We start from the raw sequence: 19,838 nt of genomic DNA, 5'->3' as shown, positions 1-19,838 counted from the left end.
GAAATCTTAGAAGTAATTAAGGCCAACTTTCTCATTTCACAGGTGAGAAGAATATACCTCAGAGAGGTTAAGTCACTTGCCAAAGGTCACCACGGAGGGGGTAGATAGCTAGCACAGTGGCTAGAGTACCAGGCATGGAGCTGGAAGGACCTGGGTGTAAATCTGGTCTCAGATTTCCTAGCTGAGTGACCCTAGGCAAGTGACTTAAATCCATTTGCCTAGCTCTTGTCCTAGAGCTATCACTAATACAAAAAATAAACATTTAAGAAAAAATAAAGATCACAAAGGGAGTGAAGGGGTAGAACCTAGATTTGAACATATATCCTTTGATTCTGAATCTTTTCACCAAAGCAAGTTGCCTTCTTGACTTTCTGTCCTTTTGCTGGAAAAATCCAGATCATTATCCTCATGCCTCACTTCAGCTTCATCCGTGAGACTATTTAACTCTCACCAAGAAAGACAATAGTATTGCAAGAGAACTTAAATCAATTCATGTTTCTCAGGACCAGGTTTCCTGATTTGTACTTTGGAACAAGCAGTTTTTCATAATCATTGGATGACGTGTCCTGAATGACCCAAATAGAAATCATGTCCTGGACCTAAAAGAGAGTCAATATTCCCAGCTCCTCCTTTCTGTTTACTCTCTGTTTTTTTTCTGGAAACTGTGTTTTGGGGAGAACTTGAATATCCTTTCAGAAAGTAGATGTTTGCGTTTTCTTTTTCTCCTGATAGAGGAAGAAGTGGAAAGAGCTGCCATACTGGTTAGTGGTGGGTAACAGTGTTACTGACAAACGTCTAAGGTTATTACAGATTTTGGAGATCTAAAGTTCTTTTTGGAAAATTATCTGTAAGATTTGGCAAGTTGGGTGGCTCAGTGAATAGAATATTGGACTAAGAATTAGGGAAGACTGGAGTCTTGGACACTTTCCTAGCTGTGTGGCCCTGGGCAAGTCACTTAACCTCAGCCTCAGTTTCCTCATCTGTAAAGTGAGGATAATACCTTACAAGGTTGTTGTGAATATCAAATGAGTTAAAGAATATAAAACACACTTTGCAAACCTTAAATGGTTATGTAAATCCTAGTTATTATTATCAATTATTATTCTTTAAAGGCAAGGAATTCTGGGGAATCCTGGGGAATCCTAATAGTAGGGATGGGGAATAATTTCTGTGGAACTTCCTTCTTGTCTGATCCAAAAAAGCTCATTCAGTCTTAGGGCAAACCCTACCTTCTGAAAACTGGTTTAGGTAGGCTGAAGGATGGAGTCAGAGGACCCATGTTAGAGTCCCAGCTTGGTAAAGTGAGGGGCATTAACTGAGCTCTAAGTTTCCTTTCAGCTCAAAATCTATAATGGTATGACCCTGATCTCTCTGGGTCTCCTCTGAAAAATGAGGAAGGTTGGATTAGGTGATTTCAATGGTGCCTTCCAGTTTAATTTGGTCTTAGGCTATCAGGTGGCATTTTAAATCTCTCTTGTTTAAGCATTTTAGTAAGCTGATTCACCAGAGACTTATTAAAAGATAGGAACACAACTCATTAAAAATAACCTTAAAGATGCTTCTGACCATATATAGATTAGAGCATCTCTAGCTACACTCCGATACTGAACAGTCCCTGTTTATGCATGATCTTCTCAATTTCCTTTGCTGGGTTACCATCCATACAAAGCTTCCTAACTCTGGGTTCTGTCTTAGTCCTTCTCTGCTCCCTCTACATTCCCTCTTTTGGTAATCTCATCAGATCCCCTAGCTTTAATTATTATCTCTGTGCTGTCAGGGGCAACTAGATGGCTCAGTGGATAGAGCACTGGCCTTAGAGTTATGAAGACTTACTTCATCTTCCCGAGTTCAAGTCTGGCTTCAGATACTTCCTAGCTTTGTGACCCTAGGCAAGTCATTTAGCTTTGTTGGCCTTAGTTCCTCCTCTATAAAATGAGCCAAAGAAGCAAAGGACAAACCACTTCAGTATCTTTGCCAAGGAAACCCCAAAAGGGATCACCAAGAGTTGGATGTGCCTGAAAACAACCGAACAATAACAACATGCAGATGATTTGCAGATTCACGTATCCGGTCATAATCTCTCTCCTGAATGCCAGTCCCCACACCACCACCCACCTATCAGGCATTTCAAATTAAACATCCCATAGGCATATCAAACTCAATATGTCCAAAACAGAATTCAACATCTTTCATTCCAAACCCAATTCTTTTTCCAAACCTGCCCATTTTTGCCAAAGGCACCGCCATCTTTTAATCACTCATATTCACAGTCTTGGAGTCAAGACTCCTTAGTCTCCCTTCACCTCATATATCAAGTCAGTTGCCAAATAGCGTCAATTCTACCCAGGAAGCTTTTCCTACCTGTTTCTGCTCCCTAATCAAATGGTCACCACTCTAGTTTATGCATTCATCACTTCTTATTGGAATAATGGTAGTAGCTCAATAAGTGTCCTTCCCTCAAATGGTGTGTCTACAAACCATTGTCCACAAAAGCAATATTCCTAAAGCACATATCTGACCACGTTTGTCCATTCAGTCATATCTGACTCTCTGTAGCCCCATTTGGGGTTTTCTTGGCAATGATACTGGAGTGGTTTGCCATTTCCTTCTTGAGCTCATTTTACATATGAAGAACCCGAGGCAAACAAGGTTAAGTGCCTAGCCCAAGCTCATACACCTCATAAATGTCTGAGGCCAGATTTGAACTCGGGAAAATGAGTCTTCCTGACTCCAGGTTGTGCACTCTATTCATTGCTCTACGTAACTGCCCATGGCTCAACTCTAGCGGCTCCCTATCATCTCTAGCGTCAATTTTTTTGTTTGGCATCTAAAACTCATCTCGTGCTGGCTCCCATCTATCTTTCCAAGGCTATTACATGTTATTCTCCTTCATATAATCCACATTTCAGACAAAACTGGCCTTCTAACTGTTCCTCGTGCACAACATTCAATCTCCTTTATTTAGACAGACTTCTGTCATTTGAATGTGCTCCCTCTGTACATCCTCCTCTTAGAGTCTATCAGCTTCCTCTTCTATGAAAGCTTTCCTGATTTCCCCAGGAATTTGTCTCCCGAACAAATTACCTTGTATTAAATCTGTATGGATTTGTAGGTATACATGCTGTCTCTCCCAACACAATATAAGATTTCTGAGGTCAGGGACTATTTTATTTTTGTCTAGTAAATAGTAATGCTTAATAAATGCCTTGGTGATTAGGCATAGTGACTGACTGATATGGCAATTGAGAAGCATACTTTAAATTTCTTTGTATCTGTGATTTGGTTTCCTATTACTTTTCTCAAGAACTAACCATTGCTCCCCAGTATCCCCATCAAATAAAGGTTAAGTTCCTCCGCTCACTTTTTAAAGGTCTCTTTGTAGTTCCCCTTGTAACTATCCAGTCCTTCCCCTACTTGCCCTTCTCCCTCAAATATATTAACCCTCTGCTGCAATTGGCCTAGAGTCTACACTGTCTCTCTCTCCTCCTGCAAGCTCATTCCCAGTTCCCCACCTTTCTTTGTGCTCTTCCCTCCCAGCTAAAATGGCTCTCTATCTCCCTTCACCCACCCACAGCTATGGCCCTCAGCAGGTTACTACTTTGTTCCTACTTAAATACTGTTTACAATGCTCTAGTTTGATACTCAGGCAGCTAGGTGTCACAGTGGTTAGAGCACCAGGTTTAGAATCAGGAAGGTTTATCTTTGTGAATTCAAATTCAGCCTCAGATACTTACTAGCTGTGTCCCCATGACCCTAGACAAGTCACGTAATCCTGCTTTCCTCAGTTTCCTCATCTGGAAAATGAGCTGGAGAAGGAAATGACAAACCACTCCAGTGTCTCTGACAAGAATCATAAAGAGTCAGACATGTCTGAAGCGACCAAAAAGTTTGATGCTCAGTTTGATTGTAAGCTCCTTAAGGAGCAGATTCTTGCCTGTTTCTCTGTGAAGACCTCAGGATAACTTGGAGCTCAGGGTGGCTGGTAAGCAAATGCTTGTTCACAGACTGGACTCATGCATTTTGGGAAAACAAGGGAATCTTGCGGCATTTTGCCAAAATAAAGTACACGGAGGGAAGGTCAATTAGTGACTAGACTACTTTGATTTCTAGGTTAGCTAAAGGAAATCCTTCAGGCTCAAGGTTCTAATTTACTACATAAAATAGATGCTGGAGAGCCAGTTCAATTTGGGAGCTAATTTGAGTCTTAAATATTTATATGAAGAGCCACATAACTAGTTATTCTTATCCTCAGGGTAGGCTCCAAGAACTGAGCCCCTGAAAGGGGTCCAGAGCCAGAAGTTAGGTTCAGGGGGTACAGAGTCCGGAACAGGCCCTTTCCAACCTGCAACCTGACCTGAGTCCGTGGTCTGGGACCTGCCTTCCTTTGATCCCCAGCTTCATCTTTGCACCAGTCCTTTCTGGGAGAATGTGCTTGTATAACTGTGATTATGCAACCTATGACCAACCAAGAATTGTGCAAGGAAAGAGACCTGTAAGGGATATCATCAGGGAGACGTGTGACCGGAAAGGGAGGCGGGCCAGCCGGGCAATGGAGTGAGAGCAAGGGGTAGCCCATGGCTAGTTCGGGTGCTCCGCTAGTATCATCTACCCAATGTCAGGAAGTCTGGAGTCGCGGGACTCAAACTTTTTGGTCTCAGGACCCTTTTACTCTCTCAAAAATTACTGAGCATCCTCCAAAGGGCTTTTGCTTATGTAGGTTATATCGATCGATCTATATTTACCATGTTATACATTAAAATACATTAGTATTATGATGAAAACAGTTTTAACTCATGAACCCACTGAAATGATCTCTGGGGATTGCTAGACTACACTCTGAGAACCACTGATCTAGGAGGAGAACCCAGTACATTGGGTTCCACTGTGGTAAGAGGGCACCAACAAGAGTTACTGCAAAAGAGGAAGAGAATATGGTTGGGATATGAGATGCGTTAATTAAGGGAGGACCCATCTAGGTGGGATCCCAGATCCAGTGAAATATCAGAGTATGGTACAAACCTAAACAATATGGACCAGTAGAGGCTACCTCAGTTGATCCTGGACTTGACATTATATGTTATATAACAAATGTTATATAACATTTTTTTTTAACCCTTACTCCCCATCTGAGAATCAATAAGTTGTATTTATTCCAAGGCAGAAGAGAGATAAGGGCTAGGCAATGGGGGTTAAGTAACTTTCCCAGGGTCATAAAGCTAGAAAGTGTCTGAGGTCACATTTGAACCCAGGACCTCCCATCTCCAGATCTGGCTCTCCATCCTCTGAGCTACCCAGCTGCCTCTAGGCGCCATCTTAATAGTAACATTTCATCGATGTAGGGATGTAGGCAGCTAGCATAGCAGATAGAACACTGAACTTGGGGTCAGGAAGATCCTAATTCAAGTATGGCTTCAGATTTGTGACTTTGACTAAGTCATTTAATCTCTGTCTGCCTCAGTTTCCTCATTTGCAAAAGGAAGATAATAATAGCACTTACATCCCAGGGTTGTTGGGGAAGATTGAGTGAGATAATATTTGTAAAGTGGAAAAAATTTGCAAATCTTAAAGTGATAGATAAAAGATAGCTTTTATTCTTAAACAGATTAAACCTCAATTTCCTCACCTGTAAAATGAGGGAGTCAAACCAGGTGACCTTCCTTCAAGGTTTTATTTTTCATGAAGCTATAATTTTTTTAAAAGTACAAAATAGCTAGATGGAATGATTTAAAAAATGAAACCACAAAATGACTTAGTGAATTAGGGATTCAAAAGCAGAAGGGAAGGAACTGTGAAAAGCAGGAACAACTCACAGAATCATAAACCTTGACCCAAATAGACCTCAGGTGCCACTGAGCCTTTACATTAAAAAGAGGCCTCATCCCTTGCACAATTTTAGGTTGGTCCTATATTGCATTATCACAATTTTATAAGCATATTTGCCCAGAAAGAGTTGGTGCAAAAATGAAGCTGGGGATCAAAGGACACAGGTTTGCTGGTCAGAAAGAGACTGTTCCAGGCTCTGTGTGCCTCTGTACCTAACTTCTGGCTCTGGACCCCTTTCAGGAGCCTTTCAGGAGTTCAGTTCTTGAAGCATTTCCCAGGGATAAGAATAGCTAGTTGTGGTGTCTTCATATAAACATTTAAGACACAAATTAACTCTCAAATTGGGGCTGAATTTCTTCATGTTGAAAATGAAGGGGCTAGATGCTAGAATTGCTAAACCATTCCTATGAACTTGTGACTTCCTCCTTCCATCAAGTTTTCCCCCTATGTATCAAAATTGAATAATTTGAGGGTCACCCACGATTCTTCCTCTTTTAAAGATATTGGTGAGTAGAGTTCAGGAATGAAGGAAATTTCTGATAACTCACAAATCGATCTTAAATCTCAAATGAGGAAATATAGAAGCTGTGTGGTCCAAGTACCTCTCATTTAGGGAACAAAAAAATTGTAAGGTAAGCTAAGTTTATATATAGCAATGAAGGAGTTATAAATATTTTCCATAACAGGCCCTAGATCAGTAACCCACCCATCTGAATTGCTTTAATAGCCTCATTTGCATCAGAACCAACAGAATATCTCTCATCTCAAACTTAAGAGTGAACTGGGCACAATGTACATGGATTTCTTTTTTATAAACTTGACTACTATTATTGTTTAGTTGTTTCGGCTGTCTGACTCTTTGTGACCCTATTTGGGATTTTCTTGGCAAAGATACTGGAGTAGTTTGCCATTTCTTTCTCCAGCAAACTTTATTACTACTACTACTACTATTATTATTAGTCTTGACTTGTTATTTTGCTGATATATTGAACTCCCAGAGAAGAAATTCTCTCTTCCAACACAGATGAGCAACTACTTTGCAATCCGTAGTCTTAGAGAGTTACTTGGCCATGAGAAGTTGGGGATCTACCCAGCATCACATAGCTAGTATGGGTTAGAGGTATACCTAGAAGCCAGTTCTTTCTGACTTTGTGGGTAGGTTCTCTCTACCACAGTGTATTCCCTCTCTTCTTCACAGACTCAAAAAACTTTGGATTTAAAAAAATTGCCAGCCTTTGAGAAATCAGAAAGATTCAACTAGGGGTGTGCTAGAGCCAGTTCCAACTAGCTCCTGAGAGATGATTAATTTTTATTATGAGCGTATGTATCTCTGAAAATGGTCAACAATACAAATTGGGGCAAGATTTATAGTTTTGTTGACTATCTATATTTGAAAAAGTGTTAACAGGGGGCAGCTAGATGGCTTAGTGGATAGGGAACCACGTCTGGAGAAAGGAGGTCCTGGGTTGAAATCTGGCCTCAGACACTTCCTAGCTGGGTGAACCTGGGCAAGTCACTTAACCCCAGTTGCCTAGCCCTTTACTACTCTTCTGTCTTGGAATTGATACCCAGCATCGATTCTAAGACAGAAGGTAAAGATTTTTTAAAAAATGTTAATTGTGAAAACTAAACTTAAAAGTGTGTTACAGGTCCTTTCCCCCCCTTTTTTCCTTTTTAGAGAGTTATTTGTTAAACATTTACCATTATACCCATGGATTCAGCCATGGGCATCCTTCCTACTTTCCAATGGAATCCAGTGTTTAGAAACATGTGTGATGGGTTACTACAGAAGTCTTTGTGCATCACGAACAAAGAAAAGCATGAACCTCAGCGATAAACTGTAATGGTACTGGCGTTGTTATTGCCAACTGCTTGCACTGGCTGAGTGTTCAAAGTGGACCCACTGCCATTTATCTTGTAGGCTGACAGACCTGGAATGAAGTCAAAGAGTCTAAGAATGTCTTGCAGTTTTCTCATTCAAGATCCCTTTATGCTACCTATACAATAGTACTATGCATTATTACAACAATACAATTAATTAACTATACATTAATACATTATAATATATGAAAATGATACAGATACATTTATAATATTTGTCCTATTATAAGAGTGTATAATATAGAAAAAGTTAATAATAACATATTATAAAGATATATGCTATTAATTAGGTAATCATATGGGGGGCTCACTGTCATAAGGCAATTTCTTATAGTTGTTTTTTAGTCCTTTTTTCAGTCATGTCGGGCTCTTTGTGGCCCCATTTGGGGTTTTCTTGGCAAAGATAATGGAGTGGTTTGCCGTTTCCTTCTCCAGCTGATTTTACAATTAAGGAAACCGAGGCAACCAGGGTAAAGTGATGTGCCCCAGATCACATAGCTAGTAAGTATCTGAGGTCAAATTTGAACTCAGATCGTTCTGATTCCAGACTTGGCACTTTATCCATTGGTGCCACTTTGCTGCCCAATTAAGAATAACAATGTATTATAAATATATGTATAGTATATGTATGTGTGAGTAGTTCTTGTTTACACAGCCATTTAAGGTTTGTAAGACACCTTTTTCCTGATGATTTCCTGGTGACTGTGAGACGGGCAATTTAAGTAGGTAGCATGCCCCTTCTATGGCTGAGGAAAATGAGACTCAGAGGGGATTCATTTAAATAGTTTACTTATGTCCTCACAGTGACTGAATGTTGTGTGGAAGCTGAGTTCAAATTCTAGCTTCTGAATCCAAGTCCACATTCTTTTCACTATATCAGACTTCTTTTCCTAACGGCTTATAACATTTATATATCTATTTAAGGTTTTCACAGTTTTCATCACAATGATCTCTTGATGTAAGGTGCATCCTTCAACAGATAAGGAGACTGAAACTCAGAGATGTGAATCTTGTGCCCATGATCCCATAGCTCCTCCATTTTGGAGCTGGGGTTCCAATTCACATCCATCCAATTCCAAGCCATCCACAATTCTAAGACCAAAACCAAGACACTTCTCTGCCCACCACTGCTTTAGCCAGCCTGGGCTGGAAATAAATCCTATTTGCACAATGGCTGGCAGGCAGTTATCTTCCATTTTGTTCTTTTCCTTCCCAACCTATGCTGATCTATTGTTCTATTGGGTGGTATAAAAAGGGCTGTTAATGCCCTTCTTATGTGTATTGCTCTGGATATGGGGTTTGAAGGGAACTTGGGTGAGTAGGCAGCACTATTCCTTTTAATATTACCGTGAGAGGTTCTTGCAAATGATTAGGAAATTTACACCTACTAAGAGGTGAGCTAGCAGTTCCAATCGATGGCTCTAGCTAGCACTTTTAAAAATAGGCTTACAACAACTATTTTTGGCAGGACTTCTCATAACAGGTACTTTAATTTCAAGGTGTCAACAGTATTGCCTCTTTCAATCCTTGAGAAATCACTCTTCCATCCTTAATTTACCTATCTGTGTTCATCTATGGCACACTATAAACAATGTAGCTCGCTCCTCTTTCCTGGGGCCCTTGGAAAGAAGATGGTTATGCTGCTGTAATTAGGCCCATAATGTGCACGTCACATTCCATAAGCTGTTTCCTAGCCTTAAGGCCTCTGGGTCTAAGCTGACTATTAATCTCCACCTCCTACCATATGGCCAGAGCGTTCTGGCTGCCTCTGCTATGATTATGATCAAAGTATGTTTCACAGGATTAGACTGGATGGTGGGCCATGCCTACATGGAGAATGACTTTGGGAAAAGAGAAGGAAGGATTTATCAGGTCGTTTCCGTGGATGGGAATTTTCTATCGCTAATTATCCTCTGAATTGTCTCTTTCTGTTCCCTAGAACTTTGAAAAGAAAGGAGCCAAGGGCAGCTGGGTAGTATAGTAGATAGAGAGCCAGGCCTGGAGATGAGAGGACCTGGGTTCAAAACTGGTCTCAGATACTTCCTCGTTCTGTAATCCTGAGAAACCACTTAGCACCTTTTGCCAGCCCTTGCCCTTCTAACTTAAGAGTTGTTACTAAGACAGAAATGAAGGGTTTAAAAAAAAAAGAAAAGAGTCATCAGGTCAGTTTCTTGAATGGGAACTTTTTATCATTAATCATTATAATATAGATATATATCAATTCATTCAATCAAGCTGTGCTTTTGAAAGTTTTTGAGTGGAGCACATTTCACTTAGTCAAATCACCTTTTTAAAGAAATGCTATACAGCTTGCTATTTATAGGCTCTCTGATGTGAATATTTTTGTGAAATAAAAAAATAAACTAAAGACTCCTTTTGAAATGTGAGTAATCATCTAATTTATTTGTTGTTGTAGGCAAAAGTAAGTATAGTGGATAGAGGCCAGCACTGGGATCAAATAGACCTTTTTTTTTTTTTTTTTAAATCCTTTATCTTCTGTCCTAGAATCAATACTAAGAATTGGTTCCAAGGCAGAAGAGTGGTAAGGGCTAGGCAATGGGGATTAAGTGACTTGCCCAGGGTCACACAACTAAGAAGTACCTGAGGCTAGAGTTGAACCCAGGATCTCCCATATCTAGACCTGGTTCTCTATCCACTGAGCCATCTAGCATCAAATAAACTTTTGCTCAAGTCCTGCCTCTGACACATATTGACTTCAGACAAAGTGAATAACCTCAGGGACTAAGACACTTTCCTTTTCTAACCCTTTATGGCACCAGTATGCTCTAGGTTAGCAGAAGAAGTTCTCCATGCTGACGAAAACATAGATCAGAACTTCAGACTTAAGTGTTGCTGTAAAATTCAAATCTGGGTTTTCCGAAAGGGGTACAAGATGTGGGGATGGAGTAGCACATCTACATCAGAAATAAGTCTAGGCACGACATAGAATGACACACTTTAGATGATTCTAACTTCAGATCCCCAAAGGTCCAGTGAATACAGAAGCCCCATCGTAAGCATGATGAGGTGGGTAGGGGAAGAAAAGTTGGGAATCTACTTTAAGAAGCACTTCAGAGTTTACTTTGGCAATAATTTTACCTATGACTGGAATGGAGACTTTTGTCTAGATTAGACCCTGCCTATTACGTGCCCTCTCTATAAAGACACTTTGTGTGTGACTGGGCATATGTGAAATCGGGTCATTTCCTTTTGGAAAAGGTGGACTAAAATGGTAAACTGTATGGCAGATGAGGGATTCTGCATGGTGAACCTCAGTCAGTTAACACACATTTATTAAGAATGAAAATGAAACAGTCCCTGCCCCCAAGGGGCTTACATACTAAATAATTTTCTCCCCAACTAAATAGCTAGGTGTAAGATAAGGGTTCTTAAATTTTTGTGTGTGTGTCATCTCCCTTTGGTAGTCTGGTGCAGCTCATGGACCCTATCTCAGAATATTTAAAAATAATTGGAAAAAATACTAACTTTCAATCACAGGCTAATGAAAACAAGAAAACAATGTTGCCATCCAAGTTCCCCCACCTCCTGAAATCTACTTTCTGCTTCTTTTTACCAGCTAGCACTTTAAAAATAATCCCGTAACTCTGAACCTCGTAGGGATCATGGGATTTAGAGCTGGAAGGAACATTAGAGCTTATCTTGTCACAGGATCATAGATTTAGAGATGTAAGGGACAAGCTCAAAAGTCATCTAGTCCAAATTTCTCATTTTACATATGAGGACACTAAGGCCCTGAGCAATGAAGGAATTTGCCCCTACACCACCCAGGCAGTATACAATGAAGTCTGGTTCTGAACCCAGGTCCTGCAATTCCAAATCTAGTGCTCTTTTCAGACTACAAACACAGGCCAAACACACACACCTCTGTCCTCACAGCCCTTTCCCTGAACACTCCATTTTACAGCAGAGAAAACAGGGGTCCAGAAAAGTGATGAAATTTATTCCCAAGTGGCAGAGTTGGGATCCCAACCCAAGGCACCTGATGCTAAAATCACTGGTCTTTCCCCTGGACCTTTCTTCCCTATTACTTAGCTTGGGGAAAAGCTCACCCTTCCATCTTCTTTTATGAGTGTACACACTTGTTAGCCCTCCCATGGTCCCCAAAAAGCTAAAGCAAGCGGCCTCACTACCCCTGGGGGCACGGTTTGTTTATTTTTCTGAAGCTCTTACGGTTTTTGCATGATTAGTAGGTCAGAAAGGGTGGCTATGAATTGGGGAACGTTTCTTACAGTCACTTCTCACAGCATAGGGAGCCAGTCGGTTGGGGGAGTACTCTTCTTCTGGCCCTCCGGGATGCTTCTTACCAGCAGGCAGAGGGAAGGCGGACACAGTGTGGAGCAGTACCAGGCAGAGAGCCACAATATCCCATAACTTCATCTTAGATTCCCGTCCAGCGGCGGCTCCTGGGGGTGGGGGAGTGGGGGTAAGGGTCAGGAGAGAGAGATAGAGATAGGTCAACCTTCCAGGGGTATGGACATCCGCAGAGTCCCTTCTCCCTCCCACAGCAAAGCCAGCCCTCTCCTCCAACTTTCACATTCATGCCACCTCATGCACCTTCGAACTCCCAGGTGATTGCTTCCTTAAAGGTTTCGTCTCCCCCACCCCCAATATTATGATTACCATTCCCTTTGGCAGCAGACTTTCCAGTTAGGTATGAATCTTTCTCTGCTGGAAATGCAGGCTGCCGATGCAACCATTTTTCATCTATGTAAAGGGGGGAGAGGTCCCTCAGACGACACCTTCCAACCCTGGGGCAATGAGCTCGGTCCCTAATCCCTGCAGCCACATAGTTGTTGCCAGGGGCGCCTTCCACTTCTCATGTTTTCCTGGGGACTGGACAGCCAGTGCAGGTCTCTTTTCAAGTCCCCTCCTTTTCTCCGACTCAACCCCCACCTCTGGGGTGGGGGAGCTTTGGAACTGGGTTGCTGCTCCTGCCCTGCCCCTCATCTGCAGCACAGGCTGCAGCCTCCAAGCCCAAGCTCCTTCTTCTCTACCCCACCCCGCCCCTTGATTCAGTTTTAACACCTACCCCCAGTTCCCCAAAATCAGCTCAGGGAAACCAAACTTCCCAGAAAAAACTCCTTCGCTCTGTGGGGAGCCCCGCGGTGAAAGCGGCTCTTTCTTCCCACCCCTCAGCTCACCCACGCTATAGGTAGAACTAGAATAAAATTTCTCCCAAGGGTTTCCTGATCCATCACTTGCAATAAGTGGCTACAGCCAGTTTCCCTCTATGCACTTGCATCTTGGTCTATTGGAAGCCCGTTCTTTTTTTCTTTTTCTTTCACTACCCTTCCTTACCTCCCACCAAAGGAGGACCCCCCCCCCCAACTTTTATTGGGGACAGGAAAGAGATGTTAGTAGGCATCTGGCAACTTTAATCTGTGTAAGTGTAAGGCAGCGATGGCACTTGTCTTAACATCTGATCAGCATCGCCACTCTCCAAATCTCCCCCCTCCCCCATTTGTTCCCCCACCTCGACCGAGAATTTCTCCCCGTGTCCTCTCCCTTCCAGAGAGACCAGACCAACTGAAGTCTCCCGCGCTCTCTCACACCCAGACCCAGCCAAGTCTCTCAAGGCACAAAGCAATGCAATTTGCTCACAGCTCCAGGGGAGGGATCGCCCGGGATGCGCGACAGGGAGCAAGCAGAAAAGGACGTGCCCGCGGCGCCTCTGGGGCGTTGCTCGCTCTCGGCAGGGGACCTAGGCACTGGGAAGCCCGGGCTGGCGCTTCACATCGAGCTCCGGCTCCAGTTTGGGGCGGGGTGGGGGTTTAGGGCAGGAGGAGCGTGATACAATAAATATGAGCTTCCCTCAGCCAGGGGGCACCATTTGGACTTTTCACACTCCCCTCACCCCCCAACACCCTCCCCCCGAAAAAAGGCATAGTCAAGGCGGAAAGAAAGTTGTGTCGTCCAACTTCTGTTACTAGCGAATCTTAATCTTTCACTCGCGCCCCCTCTTCCCTCACCGCGAGAACTTGGGGTGAAATGGAGTGGAGAGGGAAGAGGAAAGGCAGGCTTGTGCGTGTGCTTGTGCGTGCCTGCCAATTCTCCCAGGCGGGGACCTCTATGGGCTAATTCAGTCAAGGTCTTTACTAGACGCCCGCTGACTCCAGCTTTCCAAAGTCACTTTCTCCCTTCCAATGCTTCTGGCTTTTTGGTGGCGGACCCTGCAGCTGAAACGCCTCAAGTTTAACGCCACACCTCTGCCTTTCTTGCCTATTAAATGACATACCCGTCAGAAAAGAACAAGTTTGCCCCCATAGGAAAGAGAAAAGAGAAGGGATGGATTAGGAAGGAGAGATGCGGCAAGGAGAGTTATCAGCAAACACTGGATGAAAAGTTGGTAGCTGCCTTGGGCCGGTGTCATCTAGGCAAAATCTTTCCTGCCCCCTCCCCTTCTGGTTCCCAGGCACTCCAGACCTTCCTCTTGTCTCCTCACCCATACCCTCAGTGCCAGTCCAGGGCCAACTAGAGAAGCATTTAATTGGGCCGCCACCTCCCACGGTGCTCATTTTCCGCCCTGGGGCTAGATCGGCGGAGATGGATGCGTTTTCCATTCTCCTGGCGTTTGTTTGTTAGCTAAGCAGCTGTTTGGCCGCACTAGCAAGGAGGAAAAAGAAACTCTGAGAGACCCGCGGCTCGAGTCTCCCAATCCAGTCTGGGCTTGTTTGCTGGGCGGTGGCGACGGACGGGGTTGGGGGAGTGGGCTGCGACGAGCGACTCCCGAGGGAGGGAGGCAAGGTCATGGTTCCATCGCCTTCAAATAAACAGAACAACATCGAGCTCCCTGTCGACTGGCGGGGGGGTTGGAGGGGTACGTTTAGGGAACGTAAGGGCCTTCTCTCTCCCATCCTGCTTACAAGCCTGCAGCCTTCCAAAAGCTCGCGGGCACGAGGTTAATGCATCGTTCAAAATCCAGGTGCCCGCCAGAGTCCCCCTCCCGCCCACCAACAGGAAGAGAAGGAGCCGGCAGATTTCCCTTCCGTATTAAAAGGGCTTTCCCCTGTTTTCCCCCTGCTGTGGGCGGATGGGAGATTTCAAAAATTGGACGTGGAGCTTCTCAATTAGGAGTGTGGCGAAGCTGGCAAGGGAGGGAAATGGAAAACTCTACGCTCCGCCAAAGAGGAGGCTCCCCGATTCCTGGTTGTCTTCCCGCTCTCGGCCCGACTCTTTCCTGTCCCCGAAACAGGCCCCCTGGGCTGGGGAAAGCGCATTCTTTTCTTCCGAGGAAGCCCTCATTGAAGAAGGCTCTTGAGCTAGAATGCCTATTTAATGCCTTGTCCATGCTCTGGGGAGGAAACCAAATGCAGGCTCTTTTTATGCAAACCGCCTGGCTCCAGAGGGGTGCAAAAAGCAGACCCAGCTTTGCCTGGATGTGTTTCTCAGAGGCTTAGGTCTGTTTTTCTTTTTAGCTCTCCGAGTTTTGTCCCTCTCTCCCTGCCTTCTTTTTCTCTCTGCTTTTCTTCACTCTTCCCGTTTAGTTGCCCCAAAGAAATGTGCCTCTTGCTTCTTTCCCCACTCCCTTTCAGAATAGCCTGCTTAACTGCAAACCATGAATAACAGCGTCTTGCATTTGCACAGGCGCCTTTATGATATTCTCCAAAGTGTTTTCAGATAGATACAGCTTTATCACTTTTTTTAAAAAGAAAATAATCCTCACAAAGAAAGTGAAAAAGTCATTGAGTAGTAAATTATTAGAAAACTACAAGAACTTTAGAGATTAAGTAGTCCCAAATCACCTCATTTTATAAGGCACTCCGACATTGACTAGCTAGATGATTCTGCACAAGTCACTTAGCCGTTAAGCCTCAGTATCCTCATCATAAAAATGAGAATAATAATAATACTTTGCAGGGTTGTTGTAAAGATTCACTGAGATAAATTAAACTACTCTCCAAAAACTAAGTAAAAATATAGCGTTGGAGTATAGTGCTTAATGATGATGATGATGATGATGATGATAATGATATAATAATATCAATTGAGGACCAGAGAAGCTTGTCTAAGGTCAACATAGGAGTTAGTGTCAGAACTAGGATAAGAAATCAGATTTCCTGGCTTTTTTTTTTTTTTTTTGCTAATGAACAATTTTATGTACAAGATCGGTGTGCTGGTAAGCACCTAAATCTGAGGTGCACTGCGCAGTACAGGTCCCAGAGAGGAATTGCATCAGTGGCATAGGAAAGAGGGTCGGTCACTTTGCAATACAAGACCGCTTTCTTCCCAGCCCAATGTTTGAATAACTTTTCATCATTCTGGGCACTAGGGGGCACTAAAAACCACCATAGTGCATTAAGACGGCCTTACATAGCTGGGAAGTTTGGTCATTTGTCATTTTAAGTATAACAGAAGGGGGAAAATGTTCACCTTAAAATCTTATGGAGTTATCCCTAGAACTCTTTGATATACTTCACCACCGTCGTGTTCGTTAGTTTCTTAGGCCGATTTTCTCTCTTCCCCAATCCACCTCCCTCCTACTCTGAGTTAGTTTTTTGCAACTCCTCTTTGGAAGTTGAAGTCCCTCCTCACACTTCACCTAACACAACCTAGTCAATCAGACATCCAGGTGAACACCGGTATCACCAGAATTCCTTTCTCCTTAATTCTTAAGTCTGAGAAAGTTATGTTTGGCTTTAGTTTCAAGATTGACATTTTTTAAAAAAGGATATAGAGTTTGAGAAGATTGCCCTGCTAGCTTTAAACCAATCTCTGTCGGGAAGGAGGACTGGAAAGGAGTAAAGAAAGTATTCACACAGTGAGATTTGTAAATAACACGTTAATCACAACAATGGGCCTTTAAATTGCATACTTTGAGAAACGTGTGCATGGAGCGGGCAGTAAGAAGGAGAAGGTGAGGAAAGGAGTAACTAACTGCTATTCACTCAGGAGATCTAAGACAAGTCACTTAACATCTCTGGTCTCTGAGGTTCCTTCTAACTCTACATTTATGATAAGGTGAACCTTTTATCTTAACCCTATGAGCTTCGATCCACTATCCTCTTAAGAACTGAGCATGTTGGTTTTCATCCCATGCTTTTCAAGTTTATCCGTTTGGATTCTTGCTAGGTTATGGCTACTATCCCAAGACACAGGGTGGAAGGTGTCTATTAAAAACATGGAAGAAAAGAGAAAGTCCAAAACAGACTAGAGCAGTGATGTCTTAAATACTGAAAGTCTGTCCTGGACTGAATAAGTTGGTGGGAGTTTTGCTCTACCACAGAGATTGTTTAGTCTCACCCTGTAGTTTTCCCCTCACTGGACACTTGTTACATTGACAGCCTTAACCCCTACTTTCATAAAGTGGAGGCATAGCAGATCAAGGCCCAGGCTTACTGGCTGAAGTTGAGATTATTTAGCTAGGATTCCTAAGCAGCTACTATTTTGTGGGATTTGCATGGATGGAGAATTTCCTTAGGCTCCTCAGCTTGGAATTTATATAGAGAGAGACTTGAAGCCAAGACTAGAGAAAAAGTAGACACATCCTTTTGAAAAAAGACATATCCACAGAGATATGCAGTAGCTATTTTGGAGACCCTATCTGTGAAGGGGGGCAGGATGTTATGGGGGCTACATTTAAAATAAAAGTCCAAAAAATCAAAGCATTAATAAAAGATTCATGTCATAGCTGGATTTTAGCTTTTTAAACAAATTTTCCATACAAGATTTAAAAATATAGAAAGTCAGTTGGTTATTGATCAGAGTCTTTTGGACCAGGGGCACATCTATCACATGCTATGCCTAACAGCCTTAAATTTGACAATTTGTCTACAGAAAAGGAAAATAGCTGCAGAACGCCCCCACCCCCAAACCAGTTTTAGTGGGGGTGGGGAGCGAGTGGAGTGGGTTTGAGAGACATCAATGGGAAAAGTATGTCGCTCAGAAGAGGCTTGGAAAGTCCTGAGGGAGAAGAATGCAAAGATGAACTCCCATACAGGTGTACATGATGAGGAAAGGGACAATCATCTTTCCATAACCTCCTAGATGAGGAGGACAACATTAAGTAGAGTAAACTTATTTTGATGAGTTTAACAATTTAGTTCGCGTTAACATGACGGTCAAAAGTCACCAGGAGAATCTTCTTTACTTTCCATTTTTACACATCTTTGCCACACTCTCCCAGGTATCTGCATTTCTTTTCAACCCAGGGGAAACTAAATCAAGCTCACTAATAGTCGCTTCCTTCTAGATTCACGGTAGACACGAGCACAGAGGGACAGACAGCCCAGGCACTTTAAGTAGTGGGAAGAGGAAGATTTCACTTTCCCTTGCGCCCTGCCCCAGGACAGAAAAAGATTAAATGGCACAGCCATGCCTCCTGAGGGAGGCATCCTGGACTCTGGAAGGGGGAGGATTGGAGAGGTTGCACTTTAAGTGAAGACAACCGTCTCCTGAAGCTCAACTAAGTCCCCTTTTAGGTAAGGCCCTCCTCATTTTCAACTTCTCCCTTTCCACTCTTTCGTCCTAGTTTCCCACCCTGTTTATCCTTCTACTTCGCTCCTCTTGTCCATCGCATGTCCTCCTGCCCTCTCTCCTTTGCTCCCTGGTCCCACTCCTGGTGCTCCCGGGCCGGTCAGGGAGACCCATTTCCTCTACATCCCTGCCTCTCCCCACCCTCATTCTATTGGGGTGGGTGCTGGGCAGAGACCTACGCCCTCCGTCCGCTACAGCCCTGCTTACCTCTGATCCGGTCTCGGCAGACCCCCAGTTGGACATTAACCCGAGGAAGCCCGAGTGCCAGCCAAGAAACACATGGGGGCGGAGGTCAGGACCACGGAGACCCTCGGAGCAGGTCTGGGGACAAAGTTCGCAATCCCTGCTGGAAGCAGTGCCGAGAAGAGCCAAGCCAGGGGAGGACAGAGGTGTTGGAGGCGGCTGCAGCGGCGGAGGCTGTTGCGTGTTGCCGCTGCTGCTGGGATCCTCACGGCCGACAGCTCCCCTGCTGCTCCCCCCCACCCCCAGAGTACCAAGTCTGTGCAGCCGCTGCTGCCTTGGGTGGGGGGAGACAATCCCACTGTGCTGCGCTGCGCTTGGCCGCGACGCGCTCTCCGCGCTCCGCTCTCCGGGCTTCGCTGGCTCGAGTCCCAGCCGCTCAGTAGCTCAGCCGCGGCAGCGCTCTGCGCCGCGGGGAGCGCCGCCTGGGAGCACTAGATGGGGCTGAAGGATGCTGTCTTTGCCGCCGCTGCTGCTCCTGCTGCTGCTCCTACCGCCGAAGCCGAGATCCTCTTGCTTGGAAAGCTGAGCGAGACACCCCATCAACCCCTGCGGGGAGTCCAATGAAGACATCAGGGCTCCTGGAGCAGCGGCTGGTCCAGGAGAGCCCGAGTTTGGGCTCGGGGGCGGGGGACGGGGAAGGGAGGGGATATTGGGGATGGGGTGGGGAGGGGGAAGGGAAGAGAGAAGAGAGTGGGGATGGGAGACGGGGGAGGAGGGAGCCCACAGTCACACACTTACCACCCGGGCTTGAGGTGGAAGGGGGTGGGGGTGGGAACTAGGGAATAGAGAAGAAAAAGAAAAGAAAAAGGAGGCAACCGTGGTGAGACTTCCGAGTTGGGGGTGGGTGGTGGGTGGGAGTGGATGTCAGGAGTAGACAACTAAGCGAGGTCGAAGGAGAGAGGGGCGCTGCGGAGGTGCGGATCAGCAGTGCATGGAGACGCTGCAGGATCCCCGGAAAGCAGGCGAGGGCTTGAATCACATTGCCAGACTTAGATCCGAATGAAATGTGGGAAGAGCTCAGAGGGTCGATCAACTAGGGCAATCCAAACTTGACCAAAGGGTTCCGGGCTTCTGGATCCGCTTCTCTAGTCTCTGGGGTCGGAGAGAAGGAGAACGACCTGATGGTGGTTTGGTCTTTTTTTGGGGGGAGGGGAAGGGGGATGCTTGCTTTTCTTCTTTCCTATTCTTTGTCCTTTCTCCTGGTCTCCTTTTATTCCTCTTAGTCACTCACTCTTTTCTCCTGGGGAAGGAAAGAGGAGTGAGAGTTGCCAGCTGGAGGTGTATCACAGAGGACAGATGTGCAGCCGTCCAATATGAGCAGTCGGTTTGCCAGGGGAAGCTGCAAGTGGTGATGAATTTATAGGGCTCTTATTCTGTGACGTGCCCTCGAGTGCTTT

At 44.5% G+C, this 19,838-nt stretch overlaps 1 protein-coding gene across 2 annotated transcripts in view; it reads right to left on the bottom strand.

Moving 5' to 3' along the window:
* GDNF (glial cell derived neurotrophic factor) overlaps positions 1–18,439 on the bottom strand; it is a 35,799-nt gene extending 17,360 nt beyond the window's left edge. Inside the window, exons 1-2 of one of the 2 annotated variants that reach the window (XM_044657769.1) lie at positions 18,406–18,439; positions 11,955–12,128 (exon numbers count right to left, since the gene is read on the bottom strand). In XM_044657769.1, coding sequence (XP_044513704.1) covers positions 11,955–12,102 — 148 coding nt within the window. In that variant the 5' untranslated portion in view covers positions 12,103–12,128; positions 18,406–18,439. The remainder of the gene's footprint in view (positions 1–11,954; positions 12,129–18,405) is intronic. The other variant, XM_044657770.1, reaches the window with a different exon arrangement.
* Between the last annotated feature and the right edge of the window lie 1,399 nt (positions 18,440–19,838).

This window comes from Gracilinanus agilis, chromosome 1, assembly GCF_016433145.1.
Source record: "Gracilinanus agilis isolate LMUSP501 chromosome 1, AgileGrace, whole genome shotgun sequence".
In the NCBI taxonomy this organism is placed as follows: domain Eukaryota; kingdom Metazoa; phylum Chordata; class Mammalia; order Didelphimorphia; family Didelphidae; genus Gracilinanus; species Gracilinanus agilis.
This window is presented reverse-complemented; position numbering and strand designations above follow the sequence as displayed.